The sequence below is a fragment of the Egretta garzetta genome, unplaced genomic scaffold (assembly GCF_000687185.1).
Source record: "Egretta garzetta isolate BGI_Z169 unplaced genomic scaffold, ASM68718v1 scaffold85, whole genome shotgun sequence".
Lineage (NCBI taxonomy): Eukaryota > Metazoa > Chordata > Aves > Pelecaniformes > Ardeidae > Egretta > Egretta garzetta.
In genome coordinates this window covers 2,849,589-2,876,054 of record NW_009259718.1, presented here as the reverse complement: position 1 = coordinate 2,876,054, position 26,466 = coordinate 2,849,589, and the positions used below count along the sequence as shown (strand labels likewise).

Sequence of the window (26,466 nt, the reverse complement as noted above, 5' to 3'; positions counted from 1 at the left end):
GCCTGTGGCCCTAGAGCCCAGGGTAACTGGGGTAACAAAGCTTTTTGGGGACAGATCACACTGAGACATTCCTCTCCCTGCCCATTGCCTTCCTCCTCGTCTCTTTTCAAAGAGTGGGGAGATCCTGGACACCTGCATTCCTAAAGCCCCAGGAGGGCAGTAGGGTATAGGGGTTAGAGCAGGAGTGTGAGACCCTGGAGGTTTGAGTTCTGATGGTATGAGGGCAGGGGGATGAAGGAGCTTAGAGAGAAAATAGTGCCCAGGGAAGGCAGTTGGGCTGATGTCGAAGGGGATGTGGACTATACAGTAAAGTTACCCTGATCATCCTGTACTCACAAACGAATGTTTCACTTTTATTTATTCTGGTTTGGTGTGGGGAGGGGGGAGGGAATGAGGGGACTGTTACACAACGTCTTCATTTAAATGCTTTGTAGTTTGCTGTTGCTGCTGTTCACCCAACTCTCCTCTGGCTCAAGGCCCTGCTTGTTTAAGCCAGGTCTCAGCTCCTCTTAAGACTTAGGCAGACTTGCTTTTCAAGTGCAACCTTCTCTCTGGGACCATGGAGGCAATCCACTGACCAGTGCACTGCTTGGCCTCTTCCCACGTGTAGCGGGGTGTGTAGCCAAAATCCCTCTGTGCTTTGCTATAAGAGAATGTGAATGGGGTGTTTAGTAGAGTGACCAGGTGACGGTTGGTGGAGGGGATGTATCTGACAAAGGGCCTGAGCAAGAAGCTCACAATCTCCAGCAGCAGCGAGAAGTAATACAACATTTTCAGGGGCATGGGGAGCCGGGGCTCGATTCCAAACCCCAGGTCCCTGGTCAGCTCGTAATTTAGATCTGCGTAGCTCATATGAGGAGTGTCATCTGAGATGTAGTAGAATTGCCCCCTGATGTGCTTGGCTTTCTGTGGGACCCTCAGGGCTTTGGCTGCTTGCACATGTGCCCAGGCGATATTTCCCACGTAGACAGGATTCACCAAAGCCTCCTTCCTGGAGAAGCGCAGGTAGACATTTTTGTTCAACAGACACTGATCCAGATGACCTTGAAGAAATGGGCATCCTTCTCCAAAAATGTACATGGATCTCAGAGCACAAGTCATCAGCATGCCACCATCCTTTAACACCTGGCCGTCTGCTTTCAGCACAGAATCCTCTGCCAGTCTCTTACTCTGGGCGTAAGGAAATTTTGACACGCTCTCATAAGCTGTATTTTCATCACCATTGAAAATGGGGTCACCTTTGCAGTTTGGGCCTGTCACTTCTATGGTACTGGTATATATGAAGTGCTGGACGTTACAGCGGACACATGCCTCCAGCAGTAGCTGCGTACCTTCAAAAGAGAAACATGCAAGTCAGTCTAGAGCTCTCCAAGCAGGGAAAAGTGGGCTTTTTAGATCAGAAGTGGCATCTCTGGCCTGAGCTTGGCCAGATCTCCCCTCTCTGCAGCTGGAAGAATCCTGTCCTGAACTGGGCAGCATATTCGATGAAACTGAACCTGCTCTGAATCTGTGTTGAAGTGGTATCAGTGCACCTGGCAGAGCTAAACAAGGATGAACACTTGGTCTTAATTGCATGGTGTGGGGTTTTTTATGCCAAAAGCCAAATTTTGGTCTTGCTTAGGCTAGCATGGACGCTGACCACAGATTCAGGGGCTTGTGCCTGTTGGTTGGATTGACTTGGCTTAAGGCAGAGAACTTTCAGAAGCTGCCCCTTTCATTAGGTACCATCCATCCTGTCTGCTGAAGCCCTTGTTCTCCAGGCTTGAGGATGATCTCGGGTGGTTTACTAGGCAGGGACAGAATTAATGTGCAACCTGAAGGTTTGTGCCAAAATCAGCTTCACCAAGTAGGAGTCTATCCACCATTCAGTTGGCTTTGGAGGAGGGCTTGAAGAAAAAGGATCTTACGTCAGAACAATGCATGATACTACCTAGACAGAGATCATAGAGTAAAGGTCAGTGACCAAAGTGATGATTGTATATGTATGCCTCCTGTTTTGGCATATTCTGGATTTTACTTGCAGTAATACAGGAATTTTTAATTTTAAAATCCTATTATAATGCTTTCATTGAGGAGAGCAGAGGTAAACTGGCAAGTTCAAGGTCTCTCAAGTGGCCAAGAGGGTTAAGCTAGGAAAGCACATTCAAGGGGAAAATAAATATGTTAATAAATTGGGTTGTTTTAATTACAGGTAGATGCTTTTCTTTTTCTTCTGAGCTTTGAGGCAAAAATTGCCTTATTGTGCATGGTGTAATGTGAGAGATTATGTGTGAAAGGGCCAGTGAATTTGGAACAGAAGATAGAGCTCAAAGACATTTGAAAATATCTTTGGCAAAGGAACTTTAAACCAAAATGATTGACATGATATATCAGAAGGGTGTGGCCTAAAATCTAGGGGATAAAATCAAACACTAGCCCTCAGGTATATAAATGGTCTAAGAAGTCAGCTCAGTCTGTTACAACCAAAGGCAGCGCAATGCAGCACAGGCTAGTGTTGCTAAACAGAATATAATCAATAAAAGAGGTTCAAAGGACCAAGGAATATTGGCAGCAAAGTATGGACCCATTAATGAGTGAAGAATGGGAAGAATTATTGAACTGAGTATTGTTAGGGCACCAAAATTCCTTTTTCAAGCTTGAACAAGAAAAAGAAAGAAGTTGAAACAAATGGAAAATAGATCTGGATGAGGCTTTAAGAAACACTAAAGAAACACAAAGAAGAAAAGGTTACACAGCCAGGAATAAATTCACGTGAAAAGTGAGTTCATGCAAGTTGCTATGTTTAGGTGACACACAAGCCAGGGTCATCTGGAAAAGTAATGAATTAATAAAGTATATTATTTTAAAAATTAATAGCTTAATTCTTGCCATCAATGCTGTTTAGGAAGCAAGGGAAAGTAATAAAGTGCAGAAGGGTTAGGTAAAACCAAATGAGATAGCAAGTTTTTAAAAAAGCAAACATAAAATTACCTTGGCATTTGGTATTTGTTCAAGATCAATTTCACCCAAATAAAAAGTGTTTTATTTGCAAATCAAAGTTGTATGTAAAAAATGTAAAGGTTCCTACAGTAATGGGAATTCGAGCATCTTTCACGTAGCATGTAATAAAGTAAATCTTCCATGGAGCAGGTCTCCATGTGCAAGTTTTGCTTGCACACACCACCATTCTGGCTGAGGATCTGATTCACAGAGAGTATTTTTGTTTGAATTACATTTAATTATCTTCTTAATTCCCTTCCTCCTAAAAATTTGCTTTCCTTCCCTTCCTAAAAGGGTATTTTTTGCTCTGAGGCATTGGGTGGCATGTGAGACAGAGGGAAAGCCCTGCATGATGGCAAGTTTAACTTGTTTGCATCTGTTCTGGTTTGTGAACATCCACATCTGATTCCTTGGCACATTTGTATTATAGAAGTTCTGTCTTCTAGGAGAAACAGAACTTTCATCCTGCAAGTCTGTGAGGTACATAGCAGTGTCTTGGCTGGTCAGAAAGCCAGAAGAGGTGGAAATAAAGGGAAGTAGGGAAGAGGGCAGCAGTATTTACTGACTTACCTTAGGGTCACTTTGCTCTAGGAACAGACTCTGTTGGGGGCGGGTCTGAAAGATTTATGAAAACCTAGATAGTTTGTGCCCAAGTCTAAACCAGCCAAAAGGAATGATGAAATAAACTCTCTAGCTCTGATTCCAGCTCAGAGATAGAGAGCTTTCTGCTTTTGGGAATGCTTTTTAATATTTGTTTGGGGGGCTTTTTTGTTTGTTTTTGGTTTTTTTTTCCCCTATGGGTGTTGGTGACACATTCTGCTGTGAGAAACAGATTGTAGCAGGGGTACGTTCACAGAGAGGGAGCTTTACAAATCCTCTTTCTGAACTACCACCCCACATATTTCTTTTTCATACTACCCAATGCACAGGTTTAAAGGAGCTTGCTTTTCTGCTCTTCCCTCCTGGCAAGGACCTGAGAAGCTGCCCTCTGGGCTCTAATTTGTGGTCACTGTCAATTTGTGCCTTTGACTGAGCAGAAATGAAAGGGTCTGGAAGCTGAATGTACAGGCAGTGAGCCAGGCTAAAACAACCAAAATGCCATCCCACTGTTTTTAAGGTGCAAGTAAGAGACAACAACTCAGCTACAAAGAACACTCTCTTGCTCTGAATGCTGGTGAGTAGCTGATACTTGCAAAAGTGGTGCCTGTAGAAATATGTTCCTTAACTGTCTGTGAAGAAGCCCTGTATCATTGGCAGAGAGGAACAAAGGACCAGGAAAACCATTCACATAAGTAAGAACATCTTCCCCAAATACTCGCCAAGGAGCTGAAGCAACACAGCCAGGGAGGTGAGTGTGCATACAGGTGAGGCAGTACCAGTTCTCTGAAAGGCATGGAGGGTTTTGGGACCACAAGGTGGGGGATGAAGTTGCTCTTTTAGGAAATATATTTACATTTCCCAGCAGCTGTTGCCACAAGGGGCATTTCTAAACCAAAACCTTCCCCCTTCATCTGATCTTTTCATGAGGAACAGGAGCTCCATAGTAGAAAGGGAGATCCCATCACTGAATGAGAGGTCACGGAAACCCCTCCCTCCCATAGCCTTGAGTTTATTGGAGAAATTTTAATTACAAGCTCAAGGTGGAAGAGCATCTGCTCCTCTGACCTGCATTGATGCACACACAGACATAGTGGCAAATGGGAGGAAAAGGAGAAGAGAAGAAAAAGAACAGAAAGCAGGGTGCCACAGAGTCTGGGATGTAAGTAATGCCAGTCTGCTGTAATTGCAGCCAAAGCCTCTAGTGTTTGTAAAAATTCAAAAATGTACACAGGCAGTGATGCTACATTGGGAAGGAGAATAAGAACCGATTTTCTCAAATGTGCATTGGGATTTCAAAGGTGAGTTGCTTCCAGAAGGGTCCACTGAGCATGGCTGTCGCCACTGAAGGCAGAGCCCGTGGAGATCTCAGGATGGGCATATGTGAGTGCTGACAAGAGTGAATGATCCTGCAGTGGAAGACCAGTGCACGCTGGCTGTGGAGAGGGACAGAGCTGCACAGGGCTGCACATATGCATGCTTTGCACTCACAGGTGTGGCTGTGCGAGATGCAGAACAACCCAGTTAATCTGGCTCAAAAGAACAGGTCAGGTGCTCCCTTCTCTGAGCAGATGATGATCAGGACACAGTAGACGTGTTTGGGAAAGGTGCTTCACCCACTCACCTGTTACATTGACTTCCCAGAGCAGCTGCTTTTCTACGAGGCCCAAGGTGTCAATGATGGAAGCCGTGTGGATGACGAGGGAGACCCCCTGACAGGCATGGTGCAGGAACGTCACATCTCTGATGTCCCCTTCCAGGATTTTCACCTCAGTCTTACCCTGGAACTCTGCAAGGGCAGCAGAAAACAAAGCAAAAGACCTTACAGGCATCCTAAGAAAGGAGTGGTGAAAGGCTGTGTAGAAGCCAGTGCTATGCCTGGGAGGTGCTGACCGCCCAGGCACTGGAGCAATATTTTAAGGCTGGCACAACAGAAGACATTTTCCAATGGCTATATTGTCAAGTGCTAATTACAGTGCTATAGAAGTCTATGTTGCATTACCTAACATATTTTTGGAGCCGCTATTCAACATGGGGTTTTGGGGGGTTTTTTTAAAGAGAAATCTTTCCCACTGCTAGCAAGGGCCTGAAGCTTCCTTCAGGTGTGACTATTTTAAGTTCACAGAGGGAAGTAGCTTTAGCTATGCATGTTCTGGTGACTGGCTATTTAAAGATGTGTTAACCCAGGTATACCAAACAGCCAGGTGCTGCATGCTTCTGTCTTCAAGGTGATGAATGATCTCGCTCCACCCACAGCATGTGTGCACAGAGCTGTGTTCGCACCTATTTTCTGCCCCTTGACCTTGCCCATATTGCAGCTCTTCTATTGCATTACTTACAGTTCTAACACATTTTTTTTATGTACCTTGGCCAGGACTCTCTGTGCCTCTTCTAACTCCAGCTCTGGCTCCATTTCAGCATCTGTGCTGTGGGGTCATTTTTAGCATGCACATCTTTCTGGTCCAAATCTGAACTCTGAAGGCTGCTCTCCCGAGCTACCTCAGCTTCACCTGACTTGCTTTAAGTTCTGCTTTTTAAGCTCCCTTCCTCCCCAGCAGCTAATGTGTGTGATCCTGGTGCAGTCCTAGGTCTCAGAGCCATCCTTCCCCTAAGTTTTGCTGGGCAGAAGCATCCTTATACAGCCCAGAACTACACTATCAAAACTGAGCCAGCACAGGGTTATCACCCGGAGAAATTTACACTCTGAGGCAATGCTGCTCACCTGGGAAGTCTGGTGGCCTTGCTGCAGCTGTGCCATGGGAGAGGCCAGGGCTTTCCCAGCCTGACTTACAGCTTTTTAGGACATGGTGTCATTACAGCGAGTCCTCTCGCAAGCCTCTGCTGCGGCTGCACTAGAGGGCTCCCAGGCACAGCTGCTGGGAAGGGAGTGCAGCACAGGCAGATGCTCTGTCTTCTCTCAGCATAATCAAATGCCCATTTTAGATAAGAGAAGAACCTGATTAATTTATACAGCTTTTAGCCTCAGCCATGACTGAAATCTTGTGTATCCCAGCACATTGTCACCAGCTCCAAAGCAGGCAGCATTTCATTGGAGAAACATGAAGAGAAACAGCTGCTGGGATTTGGAACTGAGTGGGAGTATCTTTTAAAATTGTTTTATCTCATTATCTCTGTAGCATGCTAGAATGTGAGCCCATATTATTATAATAATTATTCTGATGTGACAGGATTGAGGGTCTATTTTTTTTTCGTATCGGTCATATCACAGTTGGTCTGAGATGTGAAATTTGTGAAACTTCTACAAAACTGTTTCTACATCTAGAGTTACTGCCCTCCCAGCACAGTCACTGCCACATGTTCTCTTATGCTCTTTCATTCTACAGAATAACTTCCTAGGGCTCCGTTTGCAGAAGATTTACACTGACCTCTACTTGTGTGGATGCAAAAGTGTCAGACTATGGGGCTAGGCTTCTTTGTTAAGCACCTAACAGTTAGATTTGCTCTAATAAGCATTAGTCTTTGTACAGCCCTTAGGTTGATGTTCTCCACGAGTAAGGCTTTGTGGGTTTGCAATAATCCAAAGGATTGAAATACATGGTTTTCACAATGTGAATTCTGACATGTGGCCCCTTCAAAGTGGTCACTGTTTGTTAGGAAAATGGAAGTCTTTACACACGGAAATCAAAGCTTTCAGGAAAAATACAAAAGAAACGAGTCCCTTTTAAAGTTGATCACAGGGATAGTTGGTATCAGTCACTAGAAAGCTGATGTCTAGCTGCTTTGTGCCTTGTTTGGGCTTGCAATTTAAGTCATGTGTATGATATGAGGCAGGAAAACTGCTCCCCCGTTCCACCTTAGCCAGCAGAAGTTGCTGTGGTAAGTACAATATGGGCCTTGTTCACTTTACCAGCATCAGCTAGATGTCAGGAATAAGCAGATTGATCTTGTTTTGCTCTGGGGGGAAGAGGTGAGCTTGGAAGCAGAGAGAGGAAAGAAGAAAGGACTAACAGACAGTGGTTTCAGTCTGAGATGGACAGCAGAGAGAAACTTGCTTTCCATCTGCACAAACCATTGTCCAGGCATCAAAAAAGCATGTGTGTCTCAGGTGGAAGGAGAAGGAAGAGAATAAATTCAACTCAGCTCTCCATTTTTGTGTACAGTGATTATGAGAAAGTACCTACCCACTGGGAAAGCTGCTTCTACTTCACCAATGGTTTCTGTGTCCTCTGAGCTGTAAGCAATGCTCCCTGCTAGCTACAGGGTAGTTTTTTGCTTGGAAATGCAATGATTACTCAATAAAGTACAGTTGTGAGCAGCGTCTGGCTCAGCAATCCAGTCAGACTATTTCCCCTAAACTTTCTCTTTTCTATGTGTTGTTTAAAGATTGCAAACAGCAATGTCTGTTGGACCTAGTTTGAATTTCTTAGTGCTCTTTTACAGAGGTCCTAACAGCTGTGGGGTGGATGGTGGGGAAAAGCACTCCTCATGAGACATCTCTACTTTCCTGGTTAACCAAATGGTTCATTAAAATGATCTACTTTGTATATCCATAGGAGAAAAATTTCATTTGTGAAGGATAAAGCAATTTATTGGCGTCTTTGGCCCAGGGAAGCTGAAGTGTTTATTCTGTTCCCATTTCAGCAACTGGGATGTTCTGTTGCTACTCTGCCTTTCTGTTTTGAATGCAGGGATAAAGACAAATGAATGTCTGCAATGTTGAGCAAAAAGCCAGGAGGAAGTTTCCCAGAGCAGGACCTTTCCTGCAGCAAAAGTCCTGGAAAAAAAAAAAGAAACATTCCTTCTCCCTATACTTTCCTTCTACTTTGGAGCGATACTGAGCAAAACAGTCAGTGCTCAAGCATCACACAATCTATAGCATCTGTATCCAAAAAATGACATGAAATGAGGGTTCAGGGGGAGAAGGGGGAGATGTGGAGAGGGATGAGACAAAAGGGAGTCAATGCTTTGACATAGTGAGAAATCCTCCTGAGAACAACCTAGGAGTTTCCAACTTTTCCAGACGTTCTAGTGCAATAGTGAACAAAAAAGGAATTGTCTAAGTGGAAGCACAGGAAAGGCAGAAAGATAAATTTGAAGTGGAGATGGGAGGTGGGCAACCCAAGGCACCGAACTACCATGTTCAGTGTGACGTTCATTCTCAACCACACAGTGTAACTGGGTAGACTCCAGCTCACAGCACTTGGCATTGATTGGATCATCCCGGAATCCCTAGGGCTGTGGAAGACCTCAAATGCCACTGTTTACGCAGACTGAATGCGATGGTCAAGGTCGCAGCAGGGAAGTTGTTTGGACAAAAGAGGAGTGTCCCTCAGTGTCTCTTGGCACAAGGAGCTGTAACTTGCACATATTCCTCTGTCTTACTACCCACAGCCCTGACTCTGCAAAGATATTGCAAGTAAAAAGTGCTCAAGAGCTTAGTGAGAAAGAAACCCATTCGGATCTGCTCCTGGCTGGTCAAGAAATCAAAATAACAGGCTAACAAGTAAAAGTCCCAGCAGTAAAAATAGCGCAGGTCAGAAGACTCCAGCCCCACAAATTTTTCAGCAGCCCTGCATTTGGAATAGGAATCACTGTGCTAGAGAATGGCTTGAAAGGGAATGGCAGGAAAATATTTCAGGTAGTCCCAAGCACAAGCGCCAGCAGGACACTTGGAGAGATGTAGCCACAGAGGCCGATACAGGCACAAAGGGACTGCCAGTCAAAGTGCAGGGCCTCAAGTGCAATTCAAACACATCTGAAATGAAATCTACTACATGTTTGTGGGGGAAAGAAATTTCTGATAACTGATTTTTCCCTTCCTCCTGTGCTGCAGGAATGTTGCAAGAATAAGAACGTGAGTGTCTGGGCAGTGTTCAGTGGAGGAAGGAGGGAGGATAAGGAAAGTCCTAGAACTTTCCTATTAACAAAAAAGGAGCTGTGAAACATTTGCTGCAGCCCAGCCAAGACTGTGCTTACGCAAACAGTCATTTTCACTCCCCAGGAAGCTCCATTATCCCTGCAAAGCTCTCCTGGCCCGAAACAGCGCAGATGCTTCTGTCGCTGCCTTGCTGCATCACTGCTAAATCACCCACGCCCCTGCTGCCACAAGCGCTTCGGATGACTGCAGCTGCAGGTTTTGTTGCTGCGGTAGCTGCCTGGAAATCAAAGCAGGAAGGGCTGCTGCAAGGCGCAAGGGCATCTAGCGTGTCCTCAGTGAAACGCTGAATGAGATTTAATGAGGAGGAAGCCCGAGTTGTATAACACCATCCTAAAGGCCTGTGCAATTAATTTGCACCAGGTTTACGGTACACTGTTACTATTCTTTGATGACACTTAAAATGCTTTATAGGTTGTGGGTCTTTAGCAAGTCGCGTGGGGATATTCCATAAGGGTTCCCATATAGTTGCCTGTATAGAGGAAGAATAGTCTTGAGGTTAAGACATGATGGAGGAAAGCATTGTCAAGTAAACGTGATGTAGGGACTTAAGAACTTGATTGAATTTAGGTTCTTACGTGCCTTTTTATAGATGTGCTCAGGATCCCAGGGAATGGGACATTTAAAGTCTAATACTCTGAGCTGCTTTCCCTGCCACAGACCGTTTCTGACACTGGGCATATCACCCATTTGTACTGTCTCCAGTCCATTCAAGAAGCCAGAGTCCTGACTTGCCCTTTGCAAATGGATCATGTCTCTTCTGTGCATAGCACAAAAGAGGTCTGCTCTCCAGGCCGCTGCGATAATGTTAATAATAACAAGAATTTTTTAAGATAACTCATCACAACTCTCATCCAGAAGATCACTTTTAACCAAACTAATCACAGGTAGAAGAAAACCATTAGCATTTGCACCCACAACTTTCCCACTGCCTTCTAGTCTAGCACACCAGAGCCCAGGACAGTATGCTCTGGGTCACACCGTACCCCCCACCAGCTTGTGTTTTCCTTCCCCCCAGCAGCAATGTGATATTTTTGCACTAATTTTGTTCTGTGTGTTTTGATGTAATAGCAGTCAGGTTGAAGGCAGCCTGTTTACTGCGTGAACAGTATATGGGTCTCTCTTCCAACCTAGAGAAGCCTGAGGGTCTGGCAAAGAAAACTGTTGCTTTTATGTTTTACATCTTACATCTGATTTCTGTGCTGGAAGGAGAGGGAAGGATAAAGTATGACTCCCTTGAAATAAAGCTTCTATCTGCAAAGCTGGTTTGGATGAGAGATAAAGACTTCCAAGCTATCCACATGAGACAACAGCACATATACCTGCAACACATAGTCCTCACAAGATGGTACTTACTTCCAAATCTCCCGAGTGCTTCATTGCTAAAGGCTTTGTCCAGCAGTCGGATCTCAGCCAGTGCCTCCTCTTCTTCCAACAGCAAGCTGACAATCCTCTGCCCAAGAAATCCTCCTGCTCCTGTCACTAGACATCTTACCCCAGCCAGGGACATTGCTCTGGGTTGCTCCTCGGTGGCAAACTGGCAGACTCTTGAGCTTAGACTGACTGGTTCACCTCCTGCCTGAGGAAAAAAACACACAACATCAACCTCTGGAGTCTCTACAAATGAAAGGGTGTTACAAGAAGGAGAGACTGCTGGAAAACAAACTAAACCCTACATTAAACAACAATTTTTAAAGCGTGTCTTACTTTTGCTAGCTATTCCTATTCAGAAGTAGCCTACGCATTTTTCCATGCAAAGAAATAGCTCTTTACAAACTATTACAAACTAAAGAAATTAACAAATCTGAAAATGCTCAAAATCAACTTCAATGCCAAACAAACCCCACAGAAGTCTGCCTCAATGCTTGGTTCCACCTCTCTAGCACTCAAAAGACTGTAGGGGAGATTTGCCTGTATTTATACACCGCAGAGCACCACCTCAGTCATTTTGCTTCCCCTCCCTCTCGTGTGCCTCCTTTGCTGCAAACAAATGTGGTGCTTCCACCCCTGCCCCTCAAAGAGGAAGGCTCTGGATACAGCAAGGTCTGAGCCTAGATGTGGTCCTGCGTGCCTAAATCCTTGCAGGGTAAATCCTCACACTGATAATTCTCTGTAGCTGTGCTTGCTTGTGTAATACAGTGTTAATATGACAGTAAAGTGCATTAAAATTAAATGTAAATAGCAGGAGTAGCTGTTTATATTGGTTTGAGAAGTGGACTCTACTGCTGTGGGTTTTTTGGATACTGGGCTCCCCCGTTAATAGCATGGGTTTCTCATTCTCTCTGTGCAAGATTGAAAACTAACCTCTGGGATTTTGTATTTGTTCAGTATACTTGAGGCATTCTAAGCGATGAAATGGTCTGATGTACCATTCAAGTTAAATTAAAGCTGCAGTAGTAAAAGATTCACCTCTGAGGTGTCTGGTGTGAGAGTACCTAGTTAAAATAAGTCTGTGGCTGGTGTTGGTGCCTTTGCAGTGAACTGTGTCACTACTTTTTACATGTCCAAAATACAGGGTAAACGCCCAGATTTTTCTCCCTAGGGAGTTTTTCACTCTGGTTCTAGCGAAACTCTTTTCTAGTGTGAGACCAGGGCAGGGCTTAGGCATTAGCCTGAAGCTCCTAATACCTGCCCAGCCTTCCCAGGTCTTCGTGTACTGGTCAGGGCACACTGACTGGAGCTGTATTTTCTCTCTCTCTCACACACAGGGATAGGCAGACATCCCTACTGAAGAAAGATGATAAATAGGTAGCCACCTTAAGCAGGAAGGAAGTTACAAAGAAGCCCAGCAACACAACTAACTAGGCTGAAATCACTGGAGAGGGGATCACTGATCTCAGGCACAGCTGGAATGGATCTCTAAAAATGCTTTACTGGCATTTGTGCAACTAACTCCCAAACTCCCTTTTTTATTCTGTCATGAATTTTGTTCACTCATTAAAGAGAGCCTTGGAGAAAAGCTATAGAAGCAGCACCCCTACATCAGTACTTTTTTAGAGCAAAACTGGGCCTGCAAGTGACAGGAGAAAAGCAAAACCATTTCTGTTGGAGGAGAAAAGTTTCTAGCTGACACAGATGACAAAATTTTGGCAACTGTTTTTCAATCATAGCATCCTTGAAAATCCTTCCCTTACTCCAACAAAGCTTTAAAAAAATTGTTATCAGTGCTTCTTTCCTTGGCTTCCCTCAGGCAGGACCTTGACATTCTATGTTCTTATCAGAAGCTGCTGCAAATTCATTTTGTGCAGTGCATGCTGTTTTGCAAGGAAACATAACTGACCAAAGCCTGCTGCTGCAGCTGGCGTTCTCTGAAACAGTGCTTCATTTTTACTGTTAGAAAGGAAATAAAATGCCTTAAAGAGGCATTATAAAAACAGTCGACACAACACAGCCTCTTAGGACAGAAAACACTCTCCTGCACTGAGCTTGCATATTAGAATGACCAAGTTTAGCAGGGGTAGTGCTTTATGTGAGAATACGAGTGCTGCATGGGGGACTGTAGGGAGATTTATTGCTGCTGTGCTTTTGTCCTCTTAGGTACTACTGGGCCAAATGCTTGGCTTTGATGGAATTTTATACATTGCAGCCTTCATTGGAACTGCCACTTGTGATGTCAGGGATCAGACAGCAGGAGTTTGCTCAGTGCAAGCGCAGACCTGCTGGTGCTGCCAGTGGTCTCACCTAGAGACAACATTTTCACCTTCTGTTTCTTCTTGACATTGCTGGGTGGCATGACTGCTCCTCTGTGCTGCAAACAAGGTTGTTCCCTGAAGGACACCGAGGCAGATGCTGGAATGGGCCATACGCCCCAGAATGTTGTCAATGAGCAATGAGGCCACAGCGCACCTGACCCCTGACCACCAGGAACAACTTGAAGAAATTCAGAGATATTGCATGGGTCTGGGATTTGCAGACTAAAACTTAATTCAGCAGAATCTAAAAAGTTTACCAACTCTGCATTCTGTGTCAACGCGTAGTCATTTTTTAACTATGGTGTCTTCTTCTCCTTTACTTTATCATAAAATGAGGCCTTCACAAGCTGATATTTTGCTGTAGAATGGGCTGAATGTCTAAGGGTATCATTTTAGAAAATCAGAGCTTGTTAATTTTGGCTTGTGTTGGAGAATTGCTATACATGGACTAAGTGGATAGCTTAGTATATGTGCAATCAGCTATGTCCCATCACAGCCATATCCCTAATATGCTGCTCCAGGAACGGTGTTGATCCTCCAGCTTTATTGGTGCTTACTGTTACAAAGATACTTTGGGACAATGGCTGGCTGGTGTTAGGAGAACGCATTTTCTTACCCTTGTCACAAGGAGGAAACGGGATTGAGGGGGGTGTAGTGGAGATGAGAAGACAGTAAGAGAGAAAGAGTGAAGGGAAAATTCCCAGCAGCATTGAGAACAAGCTGTATCATGGCACTGGAATGAATAAATGCAATAACATTGCAGTGCACAGAAGTTTTAGGTAGGCTAAAATATACTTTTACAGAGGCGATGCTATTTAATTGTGCAACCAGGCAAAAAGAAGCTATCTGCGAGGAAGAAGAGAAGAAACAGATCCTTTTGTCCAGAAAAAAAGTCTGATTTATGAAAGGGGTTTCTGGAGTCTGCCCTGTTGCCCAGACTGATGAGAACTGAAGCAGGGAAAAGCAAAGGCATGCTCATTGTTTAACTGGAACTTCTGCTGTCTAAACATAGAGTAATTGTGACCAAAAAGCCACAAAAAATCCATGTGCTTCTCATGTGAAAAATTAATGTGTTTCTTACCATCACATGTCTGTAAGCTCAAAAAGCCTAGACGGTGGCAGCTCTGAGAAAGAGGGAGTACTCTGAGATGTAGATTTACTCTAGGAAAGCTTCACCCCTTCAGGGTGGGAGGCACTGTTCCCTCCTGGAAACATTTTCCTCTCTCTTCTGGTTACACATTGACAAGAGGCAACAAGACTTAAATAATTAACTTTTGGACAGCTGTGCTGAATCAAACTCTGAATAAATGCAACTTCTCACAGTGGGGTGCAGTTTTAAGACACTTTAACTGAGGTATGAAGATAACCACCTTAAGAGGTCGCAATGTTTCTGTGTAGTCAAACCCAACAAAGAAAATATCTCCTATTTCAGTAGTATCAAAATTATTTTGGTAGAAGGGAGAAAGTGACTGTAACTTTTATTACATGATCTTCAAGATCAGAAAGACTTACTTGTAGTGTTCTTTGCTATATTAGACAGCACATGAGTTGGGCAATTAACTAGAAACAAACATTTAGTCTCATTTTCCCTTTAGTTTTAGGCAGAACTGTGTTTCCTCAACTGGAATTGATGAATGAATTATTATTTAAAGGCCATAGAAATTTGCACCATATGACAAAGGAAAATGTTTATATTCGGATGCATTTGGTAGATAAACTACCCTTGTAAATAGACTGATTCCCTGTCCCTGCTACATCCTCCAGGGATGTTGGGAGGCAGCAGGGTTTGATTAGTCCTTAACCCACATGGTTACAATCTCTTTGGGCAAAATTTTTTTGGGAGATTTGACCTTGCTTGAATTTGCAGCAGAGATATTCACAACAATCAAATACAGAAAGCAGGACACAGTATAGAAAGGGGACATGAGACTTTGGTACGCATGGGCACAGGCTTAATCCAGATCATAGAAGATTTCCATAGTCTTGGAAAAGTTGGAGGATGGGCTTGTTCAATAGCCTCTCAGCCTGGTTAAACCCCGTGAGCTCTTCTTTTAAGCTCACTCACCAAATAGCTTCCTTTTTCCCTCCAGAAATGCTTTCTGCAGCCTCTTTCACAGAGATGTAGCTGCTGCCTCTGCAGCTCCATGGTAGTTGATCATGGCAACACACTGGTACGGCAGGGTACAGATCTGATGTATGGCCCTTATTTTATGTCCCCCAACAACTTAGATCTAAAGGACTCCCTGGAGGTCTCTGACCGAACCTCTTCTCAAAGCAGCGTCAGATTAGAAGAGGTTACTCAGGAGCTTGCCCAATCTCCATCTCTAAGGATGAAGATTTCACAGACCCTCCGTTGCAGCATCTGACCACCCTCAGGTGATTTTTTTCCCACTAATTTCTAACTGGAATTTTCCTCATTGTAACTTGTGTCCATTGCCTTTCGCACTTTTTCTGTGCACATCCGAGAAGCTGGGCTGCATCTTCTCTGTTCCCTCCAGCTGAGTAGTGGAAGATAGTGATGTGATCCCCCCCGCCGCTACTTTTAGCCTTCTCAGGACGGAGCACACACAGTCATCTCAGTCTCTTCTTGTACATCCTTGAAGTCCATCAAAGTGTGCGATGTGGTATTATTCCTCAGTCTTATCTGCCAGGCTGTCAGGCCGCCAGCAAGGTTTATTATTACTGGAACAGAGAGGAAGGTCTCCATGTGAAGGCCTCTGGAAGAACACTGCAGACACTGTTATCTCTGAGAGAAATTTAGGCCTAAACAGAGTGAGCTAAGAGGGCTAGCTTCTCTCTTCTGCCTCCTTAAGGCCAGTTTAAAGTAGGGCTTATGCAGAAGGTGGCTTCTTGATAGCGTGGCTCTTCCCGCACATGCCAGGGAAATGGGCAGTGGAACAGATGCCAGCTGCAAAGCAGGGTGTGGCACGGGGTCTGCACTGCTGAGAGCGGGCTCTTTGCCCCAGAAGTGGTACTGTGCCGCGGGCAGAAACCTCAGCTGAAGAGCGGCTTTATCATTTGCCCCCAGGATGCACATGCCCAATTCTGTAGCGGTTCCCCTTCAGTACTGATCCCTGTGACATGATACTTGCACAAACCTGACCGGCAAAATCTCCCCTTCCCCTTACTCCCAGAGTCATGCAGAACTATCCAAGTGTACAGGCATTGCCTCAGTTCTGGAAAGGGAGAAGGGGCTAGGAGGATATTCTGCATCATTGTATCATTTGAAAAATTGTACAGAAAAATTCTATGGCTGTAAAGGGCCAACAGCAAGAGACGGGATTGGAGAACAAGATATTTCAGATCTCTGATGCTGCTCATTCCAAAAGCCTGCAGTCTGGGACCCCTTCATTTCACTTGCAAGTGCTCTATGCCTCTTCAAATCTGGCTCCAGATGTACTCCACTAGCCATCCAGGTCACAGGAACTGCAAATTCGTGGCCTCTGCAAACATTTCTGGTTTAAAGATGTTTATGCTGTCTTATACAACAAACCTATAGAACAGCTTGATCAAAGGCTGCAGTTTGTCTGGCTAACTTTAGTAGGGTTCACATGTCCTTCAACTCCACCTGTCCTCCTATCCTCCATTCCCCAACTTCAGTGCCATGGGAAAAACAGAGAAGGTGATCACAAAATAAACCGTTGTGCTTATTTTCATGATGTGGCATTGCCTTTCCTTCAAAACAGATTTTGATCTCAGGATACTCAGTAATGGTGTAAATGAAGCCACCACAAGTTAGCTCAGCAGTGCAGACAATTTCCATCACAATTGTTTTAGCTCCAGCAGATGTCTCTGAGTTTCTTAAGATGGCTTTCCTCCTTGAAAGATTTCCTTCACAACTGTAACAATGACATGCTTTCCAGCGTCTTGTTTTATTGGCTTTAAATGAAAGCTGAGACTCTGGAGCCTGAAATGAGAGGGTTTTCTGCCTCAGCAGAGCAGCCTTCAGCACCACCTCTGCTCCAAGGAGCACAGACTGCTGTGAGGAGCGACATGAGCAGACCAGCCGTGCCGTGCACAGAACATTGACAGAGTGTGACTGCAAGCGAAAGGTATCGAAGTGAAATGCACGTGAGAAATGGATGATTTTTTGGTACCTGGATTTCTCCAAAGAAAAGGGATTTCTTTCAGTGAATGGGAGTGTAGAATACGGAGCAAAAACCTTGATGGTCATCTACCAAGGAGACAGAGGAGCTCATTTTCATGGAAACAGAGCTTAAATGCAGTTGTCCCAGACTCTCACAAGCTACTTTCCCATTTCACAGCATCAGCTCCAGAAGGCAGCAGCTAAATTCAGGCACCTGCTCACTCTCACACTTTACATGCCCCTCTCTAGGTCTTCTAGATCATCCAGAAACAGACCTAAAAAAATCCAAATGCTCAGAGGGAAGTCGCCAAGATGTATCAGAGGAAGCACGCTGGAAACCCTGCTCCTCTCCAGAGCTTAGCCAGGTGTCCTGGCTGCCCCACCCTCTCCCTTGTACACCAGGAACCAGTGGGCCATGTCCTCATCAGGAATTGGGGGAGCACACATGCCTTCTCCTCCACAGAAAAAGCAGCACCTCTTCTCTGCCAGACCCTTGACCAAAGAAGCTCATAGGCAGTTTCATGGGAGGAGAGCTGGCACTTTCTTGTTGAAACTTGGCCACACAGCACTCCAAACCAGGGTTAGGCAACTGTGCGGCCCCATGCACCAGCGACTCCTCTGGCATTTTCCTCCAAGTAATTACTGGGTGAAGTAATGACCTCATGCCCCTACCTTCACCCTCATACACAGGGCAACCTCACACACAGGGCAACCTCAATCACTAGCCTGCCAAGTGTCACTCTTCCCTGCCTGTGGCCCCTTATTCTTGGTGCTTTTACTGAACAGTGCCAGAGCAAGGGGAGCAGAGGGAGGCCTCACTTGGGGATGCCTATGCCTGGTGCCCAGGGCAGTGCAGTTTGCAGGAGACCACTGCCCGAGGTTGCATTCTGCTGGGAAAGGGAGCCTTATGTGCATGGGCAAGACTGGGAGGTGCACTAAGCAGAGGAGGTGCCCAACAGGTTGGTACTTCTTTGGCACAAAGCGACATGTGGCATCCCATTGCTGCCCAGCATCCCTCAGACATTTTGTGCTGCTATAAAGTAGCATAAAAGCAGTGGCTGTGCCAGTGAGTCTGGCCTGAAAAATTATTTATCAGAAAACAAGGTCAGGTGTCTTACCAGATATTTTTAAGATCACATCGCATATTTAAAGATGAGGCACATTAGCAGTTTTCATGTATGTACGATCCTAGTTTACCTATCCTCATTTAAAAGACCTGATTAAGCCCAAGTAGTTAAATCAGTTAAACTCTTTACGGAGGTTCAGCTTATTTCCAGATACACTGGCCAGATTCCCCACTGATTTACACACCACATTCATAACAAAGGTCAAATGTGCATACAGGGATTTTAGCCATTTTAAATAGATTAATTCTGTTTACACCTTTACTTGGACAGCATTATTATAAAGATTGAAAAACAAGTATTGGTAAACTCCTCCTAGGGAGAATAGCTCAGAGTAAATAATCATGCTGCAGCCTATTGACACAAACAAACCCCAAGGGACATCAGCTCCAAATAATACAACATCAACAGACTTCTGCCCTGGCTGCAGGACCTTATCTGCCTTGACTCTGTCTCATCTCCGCTCCCCAGTAGCTCCCTCAGCTCTGGGCAGCAGCAGGCTTCCTTGCTTTCCTCTCTGGGACGCCATAAGGCAGCTCTGGCATACCCACCAAAGGTCCATGATGCCGGGAGGCTCATGCTAGTCAGTGATATGCAGAAATAATAGCCTAGGTGATGACTGAAATTTTTCTGAAGAAAAATAATGGGGAAGACGTCTGGTGGGGGACAGAGATATGATGCAAAGAGATGGAATGAGGAAGAAAGGAAGACTAGGTGACATAGCTGAAGACTGTGCTCTAAAGAGTGCTACAGAAAAGGAACCATCCAGGTGAAAGAGAACTAGAAGAAAAGAAAGAAAGAAAGGAAAGAAAATTTAAAAAAAAAATAAAGCAAGAAAGCAAGAGAGAAAAGAAAGAAAAGAAAGAGAAGAGTGAGTGAGCTCCTAGTTGTTACTAAGGATTAATCACCACCAGGTGATGGCAGGTGGGTGGCACAGCTGAGGGAGTTCTTCCTCATGGGGAGGCAAGACCTGCGTCTTAAGAAGAAACTTGGACAAGGAAGGGATGAGCACACATTTCTGTTACCTCGGAGAGCAAGAGTTTATGCTGCTCTACTCTGGCAGCAGGCACACCGCTGCCTCTGCACCATCTTCAGAGAGCAAAGGCCATGTGCTGCTCAGGTTGTGCCAGCAGCTCCTGCCTACTCCGTCAGCCTGTGCTGGCTGTGCTCACCCTTGGGCAGAGACCAGGGCACCGGGTGAGTTACTTACGCACCGCCACAAACTTGTGCTGTGCTCTGAGAATGCATAGATCCTGAGTGCTGCTCAGATGAGTTTGCCACGCAAGATAACTACGTAGTGAAGGAAGAGGTACTCTCAGCAGGGAGCACAGGGTGTTGCTTTGGTTACCAGTGATTTCATTGCTCTGCATTTGGAAGCAGTGGGCAAGAACTGCCCTCGCCTTCAAAGGGTAGCTGGGGTGACTGTTAGCTGATGCATCTTCTTTCCGTATCTGCTATGAATACATCCAGGAAAGCCAAAGCTATGGAAATCAGCCACAACACAACTGCCCTGGAGCAGAGGTAGTGCATAGCTTGAGTTGCAGCCAGACTTGGTAGGACAACCAAGTGGAAGAAGCAAGGGACATAGTTTTCCATGTCTGGCTGCCTGATGTAACAGAGCTTGGGAGTAAGGCCAAACAGAGGTAATGCCACAGAACAGCCAGTTTAAAGTAAATGTATTTAAGCAAGTAACGATTACCCGTGTTAAAGAACAAATTGGTCTCAATAAAAGCAGAGAATGGCCTTTGCTAACACAGAGCCTTTCCTAATCTCCTCAGAAGTTTCCTGAAGGCCTTATCAGATACTTATTGCACATTCAACATTTGCACCTTCTTTTTCTCTCTTCAGTCTGGTTGGGACCTTAGCGTGAGCTGCCTCTGTTCCGTGGGTGTTGCAGGAGGCTGTTCACAGCTTTGAGAACTGAACTAGGTGTCGGCCAATCTCTGAGACACTGGCACAGCCTGAAATAAATAGAGAAATGAAACATGTTGGTGAGAGAGAAACTTGGAAGGCCCTCTCCCCGAATCATGGTCTACTCTTGTATGAGCCATGTGGGGATAGGTTGGTACTTCAGCAGCTCACTCACAGGAGTCCTACTCCTCAATGGCATCTTCAGCCCTGAGGTTAGGCACAGTGATTCCTGCATAAGGAGAGTTAAAAACATGAAAAAAAGAACCCAAAACTTATAACAAGCTGAGCAGGGAGCCATCTGATCCAGCCAGAAGTGAAAGGTGGACAGAAAAGACACAGAGATTGCCGTGTGTCAAGTGACTGAAGGTGGAGATTTGCACTGCTGTTTCATTTGGTCAAATCTGGGTGGAATTTCACAGCCCTGCCAAAAAAGTCCCAACCTGCTACTCTTGCCGAGCTCAGTGCCCTTTTGCGTGTGAAGAAGTGTGAGAGCCTCCTGGGAAAAAACCTTGTAGGAATCTTTACTGGTTGAAAAGTAACCCCAAAAACCTATTAAGAAATGCACAGTGGGATTTCAGTTCTGGTCTCCCAGTCAACATTGCTATCCACTTGAGTTCATGGTCACTAGAGCATGAAAATCTTTAAAACATGATTTGAGGTGGGGTAAGACCTTTTGCTGATGTCTGAATACTTCTGCACTGGATCTGCACGTCGTACTTGTTCATGTGTGAAACTGGAGTTTGCACTGGGCTGTGCAAATTTGCTGTTCATGAGGGGATCAAACATGGCAGCAAGTGGTAGGAGCAGCAGTGAGAAACGCGGAATGAGGAATGACAGTAAAAGCTAGGAGGAAACACAGAGACATGCGGGATGCAGAGATTTGAACCTGCACCAACAGACTGTATATTCTTTAATACACAGAGAAAAATTCTGCACCCATTTTTTTCTGAACTTTTCATGCAGCAAAAAAATTGGTTGCATTTTACCCTGGTAAACGTTAAATACTGAAAACATATGCTGCGATTCCCAGCAAAACAGCAATTCCAAGTTTTGCTCAGGGCTACTTAGTTTTGCATCTCTTTATTTGGGTCAGAAAGTTGCTTTAACCTACTTCCTCCTTGCAAGATTCATTGTTATGGCACCTGAAATGCCACGTGGTTTCACAGGAAGCAGAGAATCACCTTAAATATAGCAACTAGAACCAGCACAACTCACATGGATTCCCTTTTTGTGACCCAGCCATCAGACTTCCGCTGTTCAATGGCTTGCATGCAGAAACCTCTGTATCACCAATTACAAACAACCTGCAAAACGCTTACCAGCTAAGGCCATCGACAGACGAAACTCATCCTGCAAAATTCTCAAAACCTCTTGAAGACCTTCTTCACCCTGCTCCAACAAAGAAAGCAGTCAGGGTAAAAGGGGCACTGGCACAAAACGATGCTGCAGGATGCCTGCACTGTGAGAGCTGGGACAGTCCCTTAAGTCCGTGCCAATTCCGGGCTCTCACACAGATGAATGATTAAAATGATATGATGCATGTCCTCAGCTCATCACAGATTAATTTAGATGCTTTTCCTTTTGTGATACAGCTGAACAGGGAAAGAAAACAAAGCTGTTTTTCACTTCTGACATTTTCTAGCTGGCTTTTTTTCTTAGCTTTCATTTAACTTCCACCAATGGGCTTGTTTTAAAATGTCAAGCCTTAAGATGCTGACAGAATTTTATGAAGTAATGAGAGTTTAATATATGGTACAGCTTTAAAAACTTTAGTTTACTCAGATACCAGACTGAATCTTTAAAAATAGTACACTGTGTGTTTTCCTCAGAGCAAGAGACACCAAGAAGCTCAAAAGCCAATAAAATGTACATATGATTTTGATCTACTGTAAAATATTGGAGGATTTTTTTTTTTTTTTGCTTAAATTTTATTTTTATTTCTTGCAATAAAGAACGCCTTGGGTGCAGGCAATGTCAGTGCTTGTTCATGCCCTCCCTCTCTTGTATGCTAGGGTACTGCTGCTGAGATACACTTTTAGGAATGTTCTATGGAATATAAAATCAAAGCACAGTTAAACTCAAAAAATCTCGTCTCCTTTCTGTTTGCATTGTGGAAAAAATGGGGGCAAATTACAGCAACACCCTTTTCATCTTAGGCCCTTTTTTTATGTTCACTGGCAACAGAAACAGTGCTGCTGATTCTTCCAGGTTTCTCAGAAGATTCAGGTGATTTCTTGCTTAAAGGCTAGCTACTGGAATCCACAGCAATCACACCACTGGACAGGAGTCTCATTTAAAAGATAGGAAATGTTTCTAGGCCATAAAAATAAATGTTTTTTCTTCTAGAGAAAAGCTTGAAAGCTCCAATTCAGAGGATAAAAGGCAAAAATTTAGCAAAGCAAACAACCAGTATAATTACATTTTAATTTTAATTATGTTATGTTAACCTTCTGCATCAGAGGTCTAATTCATGACTCTGGATCATGGAAATATGCTGGTAGTTAAGAAGCAGCAAAGCTGGAACTGAGATAGCAGTGGCGCACTCAGGCACCTCCAGGACACGGTTGTGCTCAGTCTTGTCCAAAATGTTTCAGACATCGGTGGGATGGAGTTCTATATGTATTTCTGAAGAATTCATAACATCGCTCTGAAGCTGCTGTATGAAAACCATACGTTGTTTCCAAGTAAGCTGACAGAAAATAAAATTTTCAGACTCATCTTTGTGGCAAATAACTCCACCTCCAATTTTCAAAAGCACTGATGGTCCTGAGTGCTACAGTATTTTAGCACTGAATTGCAACACCAAGAAGTCAGGTCCCACAAAACAATATTATCAGCTTCAAAATAATTTTGAAATCATAAAATTCAGTGGTATTTTTAAATCACAGAAAACGTCTGGGTTTGATTCAGTTTGGGGTGTTTCCACTTAAAATTCAGCAAAACAAAACAAAAGAAAAGGATAAGATTCTTCACTGGTGAAAACTGTGTCTATGACTTCTAAATAACAACAGCAGCGTGTTGGAGAATGTAAGTAGACATACAAACTCAAAGCTCCTTACTCACCTTGTAAGCCAGGCCCCATAAAGCTGGTCTTCCAATAAAGACGCATTTTGCTCCCAGCGCCAGTGCTTTTAATACGTCACTTCCCTTTCGTATTCCACCATCTAAATAAACTTCGACTCTGCCTTGAACTGCCTCCACAACTTCAACCAGAGCCTCAATCTGCAAAGAAGCAGCCACTCTCACCTCGAGCTCAGCTTTTGGTTCCAAGAGAAAGAGGAGGTTTTCCAAAGGGACAGGAAGGGATGCAATACTGTAATGACATACCTTCTCAACTTGAAATGTGACAATGCATCAGAGACAGCTTGGCACCAAAAGCTGCAGAATAAAGTGCAGCTCCCTGTTCTGTTTGCCAGATAGTTAATTCTATTTTCCAGTGCTTTGCTTATACTGATATTCTTTGCTATCACTTCTGATAAGTGAAAAAGTAACTTTTTCACTTGCTTTCTGAAAGATTTTTAAAATATATTTCAATGGAAATAATTGTTGTAAATGTCTTACTTTCATTTGAGACAATGATGAATGGTACACGTTTGTAAAAAAGGCTGGTGTCAAACTTCTCCCTGCTACCGTCCAACTTGCCTAAACTTAGCATTTCAACCTAATCCTAGTGACCACCTGTCGAAAGCCTCCTCAAACCACATGAAGCATCTCTGAAGGCTTTCATTTGCTCTGTAGCACAGTCAGTGTGCCATTTCCTCCAGGCTAAGTCTCCTGGTTCCCTAAGGTCTTTTCCGTAGAGCACAGCTGCAGAGCCAGGCTGGTAGTGCAGGGCATTACCACACAGAGGTGCTGGCTCTCGTCCCAAAGGCAGGATAACCAGTGGCAGGACATTGTGCTAGACCTAATTAATTCACCTTCACAGCAAACCCAAAGGTCTCTTTTCTGCAGTGTCTTATACTCTTTTGCCTTCTTTTCATCTTTTTTAAGTAGAGCAGCTATAACTAAGATTACTAAGTAGGTTTTTTCAGTTGGTCATAATTTTTTTCAGAATTTCAGACTGAAATCTTTCAGGCCGAAGCTTTCCAGGGCAATAGCTTCTGCTGCCAAGCTTGGTACCAGAGGAGTAGCACAGCTGAACTAGCTAGCTACTGATTTGTCTGTGTATGTAAAGAAACTTCTAAGGTAAAGGAACAGTTTAATGTAGATGCCATTTCCATTATTATGTCTTTAGCATTTTTTTGTTTCAATCATTATTGTCAGCCCTGACATAGAATAGAAGAGAATTCCCTGGTGCCTATTTTTATTTTACAGAGGAAAACAGAGAAAAGAAAGTCCATAAGATGTGCGATATAGAACTGTGAAAGAAGAACAGTTGGAAAAATTGACAGAAGCCAAATTAAAGCAGTGAAATACACATGCATCAAAATGACCCATGATTTCTTTGTACAGATTAAAAAGTGGGGGAATTTTTCTCCATAAGTTTTCCTTTTTCTGGCTCATGAAAGTCAATAAATTCCCATTTAGACTTGAGTCTGTAAATACGCAAGCAGACCACTCACTAAATCTAGCTGTATTGTTTGTGCATGTTTTGGCAGATGTGAACAATGAGAATACATTATGCTCTCATTTGTACATTTTTGGTTCCAGAGCTTTGTTTTATTTTTGCTACAGTGCGCAAAGAGTACGTGTGCACTGCCCTGGCTAATGAAGACATAGGCAGAAAACTTTTACTAACTTAGGCACGTAGTGTATCTGCAGTTAATGTGGGTTCAGTGCTGCTTACAGAACCCTCCCAAGAAGCTGAGAAAATTCTTCAGTGGGCAGCCCATGCCAAGACATGCATCTTACCAGTTTGAAGCTAAAGTACATCTGCATGCATCTACAGCCATGCAACCAATACCCAAGTCCCCAGAAGCATGTGTACAAAGACGAGCATAAAGATACCCAGGTTAGTGCAAATGTGCATACAATAAACACTAATGGGACATCTGTTTTCTCACTCACAGTGGCAGGTCCTCCATCCAGTTGCCTTCCACCATGATTGGACACAATAATTCCCTGAACTCCGTGTCTCACTGCCAGCTCTGCGTCTTCTTTCGTCAAGATGCCTTTGATGATGATGGGCAGGTGGGTCAGGCTCCGCAGCCAGTAGATATCGTTCCAGGTGACCGAAGGATCCAAACTGTTGGGTGGCAGTCCGTACTCAGAGCAATCATCTCCCTATAGCCACAGGACAGAAGGAAACCTCATCTGAGCTGTAACAATACAGAGGCCCCTTGATGTCTTTCCCTGCCCTAGAACAGATTAATTAAACTCGCTAACAGACATGTTCATCAGCTCTGGAGAGCACGTGTCTCTGGAGTAGAATAATTACAATGGGGATGGAGATTGGTGTCTCTAAGGCAGCTGGACTGGGATTTTGAAGCCAGAACCCAGGCTGGCAGGAGGTCAAACCAGGACGCTGCAGAACCAGAAGGGGAGAAGATACACCCCGGGTACAGCATATGCCAAAGCAGCAGTTACCCGGTGGTTTTTGTCTCATGTGGTACACACCAGCTCAGTGAATGAAAGGACGGGCTCATTTTACAAACCTCAAAGGCTCCTTCCAAGTTCTTCAGTTTCATGTGGGGAGGAAGGCGGAAACCATTGCGGACATCGTCGCGTCTTTTGCCCGTGTAGGGCAGATCCGCGGTGAGGACGAGGCCCTGGAAACCCAAGGCCTCCGCCCGTTGGACCAGCTTCTGGGAAACCGCCCTGTTGCGGTGGATGTAGAGCTGGAACCACCGGAGGCCGCCAGGGGCGGCCATGGAGATCTCCTCCAGCGTGCAGGTGGAGTACGTGCTGGCAATGTAACAGGTGTTCATCGCTTTGGCTGCTTCAGGAGGTATTGGAAAATAAGCAGAATCAAGGTTATGTGAACAGTCCTGCCAGACACCAGGTACAAAATTTTCTTATGTACAGTTTGCAGAGAACACCTGAACTCCGCTTTTACTTATATCCTACCAAACACAGCACTCTACCAATTGGCAGATATGGCCCCAGGTTTAAGAACGGCCATGTGCTGTTTTAGGATCATGGTTACGGAAGCAGGAAAGGGAGAGGTAATTTACTAAGTGGCGCTTTCATTTTGCAGCTATTTTTTTTAAAAAGCATGAACTTTATGACTCTGTCCTCGCA

General features: G+C 44.4%; 2 protein-coding genes across 4 annotated transcripts in view; both read right to left on the bottom strand.

The window, feature by feature from the left end:
* Nucleotides 1–516: 516 nt before the first annotated feature.
* Nucleotides 517–20,275, bottom strand: LOC104126518 (3 beta-hydroxysteroid dehydrogenase/Delta 5-->4-isomerase-like). Its single transcript, XM_035894548.1, has 4 exons — nt 20,205–20,275; nt 10,829–11,051; nt 5,201–5,365; nt 517–1,331 (listed from the first exon to the last, which is right to left on the bottom strand). The coding sequence occupies exons 2-4, from the start codon at nt 10,980–10,982 to the stop codon at nt 517–519; spliced, it is 1,134 nt and encodes a 377-aa protein (XP_035750441.1). The 5' UTR covers nt 10,983–11,051; nt 20,205–20,275.
* Nucleotides 20,269–26,466, bottom strand: part of HAO2 (hydroxyacid oxidase 2) — a 7,866-nt gene continuing 1,668 nt past the window's right edge. The window contains exons 3-7 of one of the 3 annotated variants that reach the window (XM_009639104.2): nt 25,864–26,164; nt 25,294–25,471; nt 23,350–23,508; nt 21,606–21,675; nt 20,269–20,336 (exon numbers count right to left, since the gene is read on the bottom strand). In XM_009639104.2, coding sequence (XP_009637399.1) covers nt 20,281–20,336; nt 21,606–21,675; nt 23,350–23,508; nt 25,294–25,471; nt 25,864–26,164 — 764 coding nt within the window. In that variant the 3' untranslated portion in view covers nt 20,269–20,280. Of the gene's footprint in view, nt 20,337–21,605; nt 21,676–23,349; nt 23,509–25,293; nt 25,510–25,863; nt 26,165–26,466 lie in introns of all 3 variants that reach the window. The other 2 variants (XM_009639103.2, XM_035894549.1) reach the window with 2 other exon arrangements.

Bases quoted from the DNA above. Each gene is read 5' to 3' on its own strand.
- LOC104126518 (XM_035894548.1), bottom strand. From the start codon at position 10,982: ATGTCCCTGGCTGGGGTAAGATGTCTAGTGACAGGAGCAGGAGGATTT. The intron at 5,366-10,828 runs GTAAGTACCATC...CTGCCCTTGCAG, and splicing joins AGCACTCGGGAGATTTGGAA to AGTTCCAGGGTAAGACTGAG. The intron at 1,332-5,200 runs GTGAGTGGGTGA...TCTCTTTTGAAG, and splicing joins CTGGGAAGTCAATGTAACAG to GTACGCAGCTACTGCTGGAG.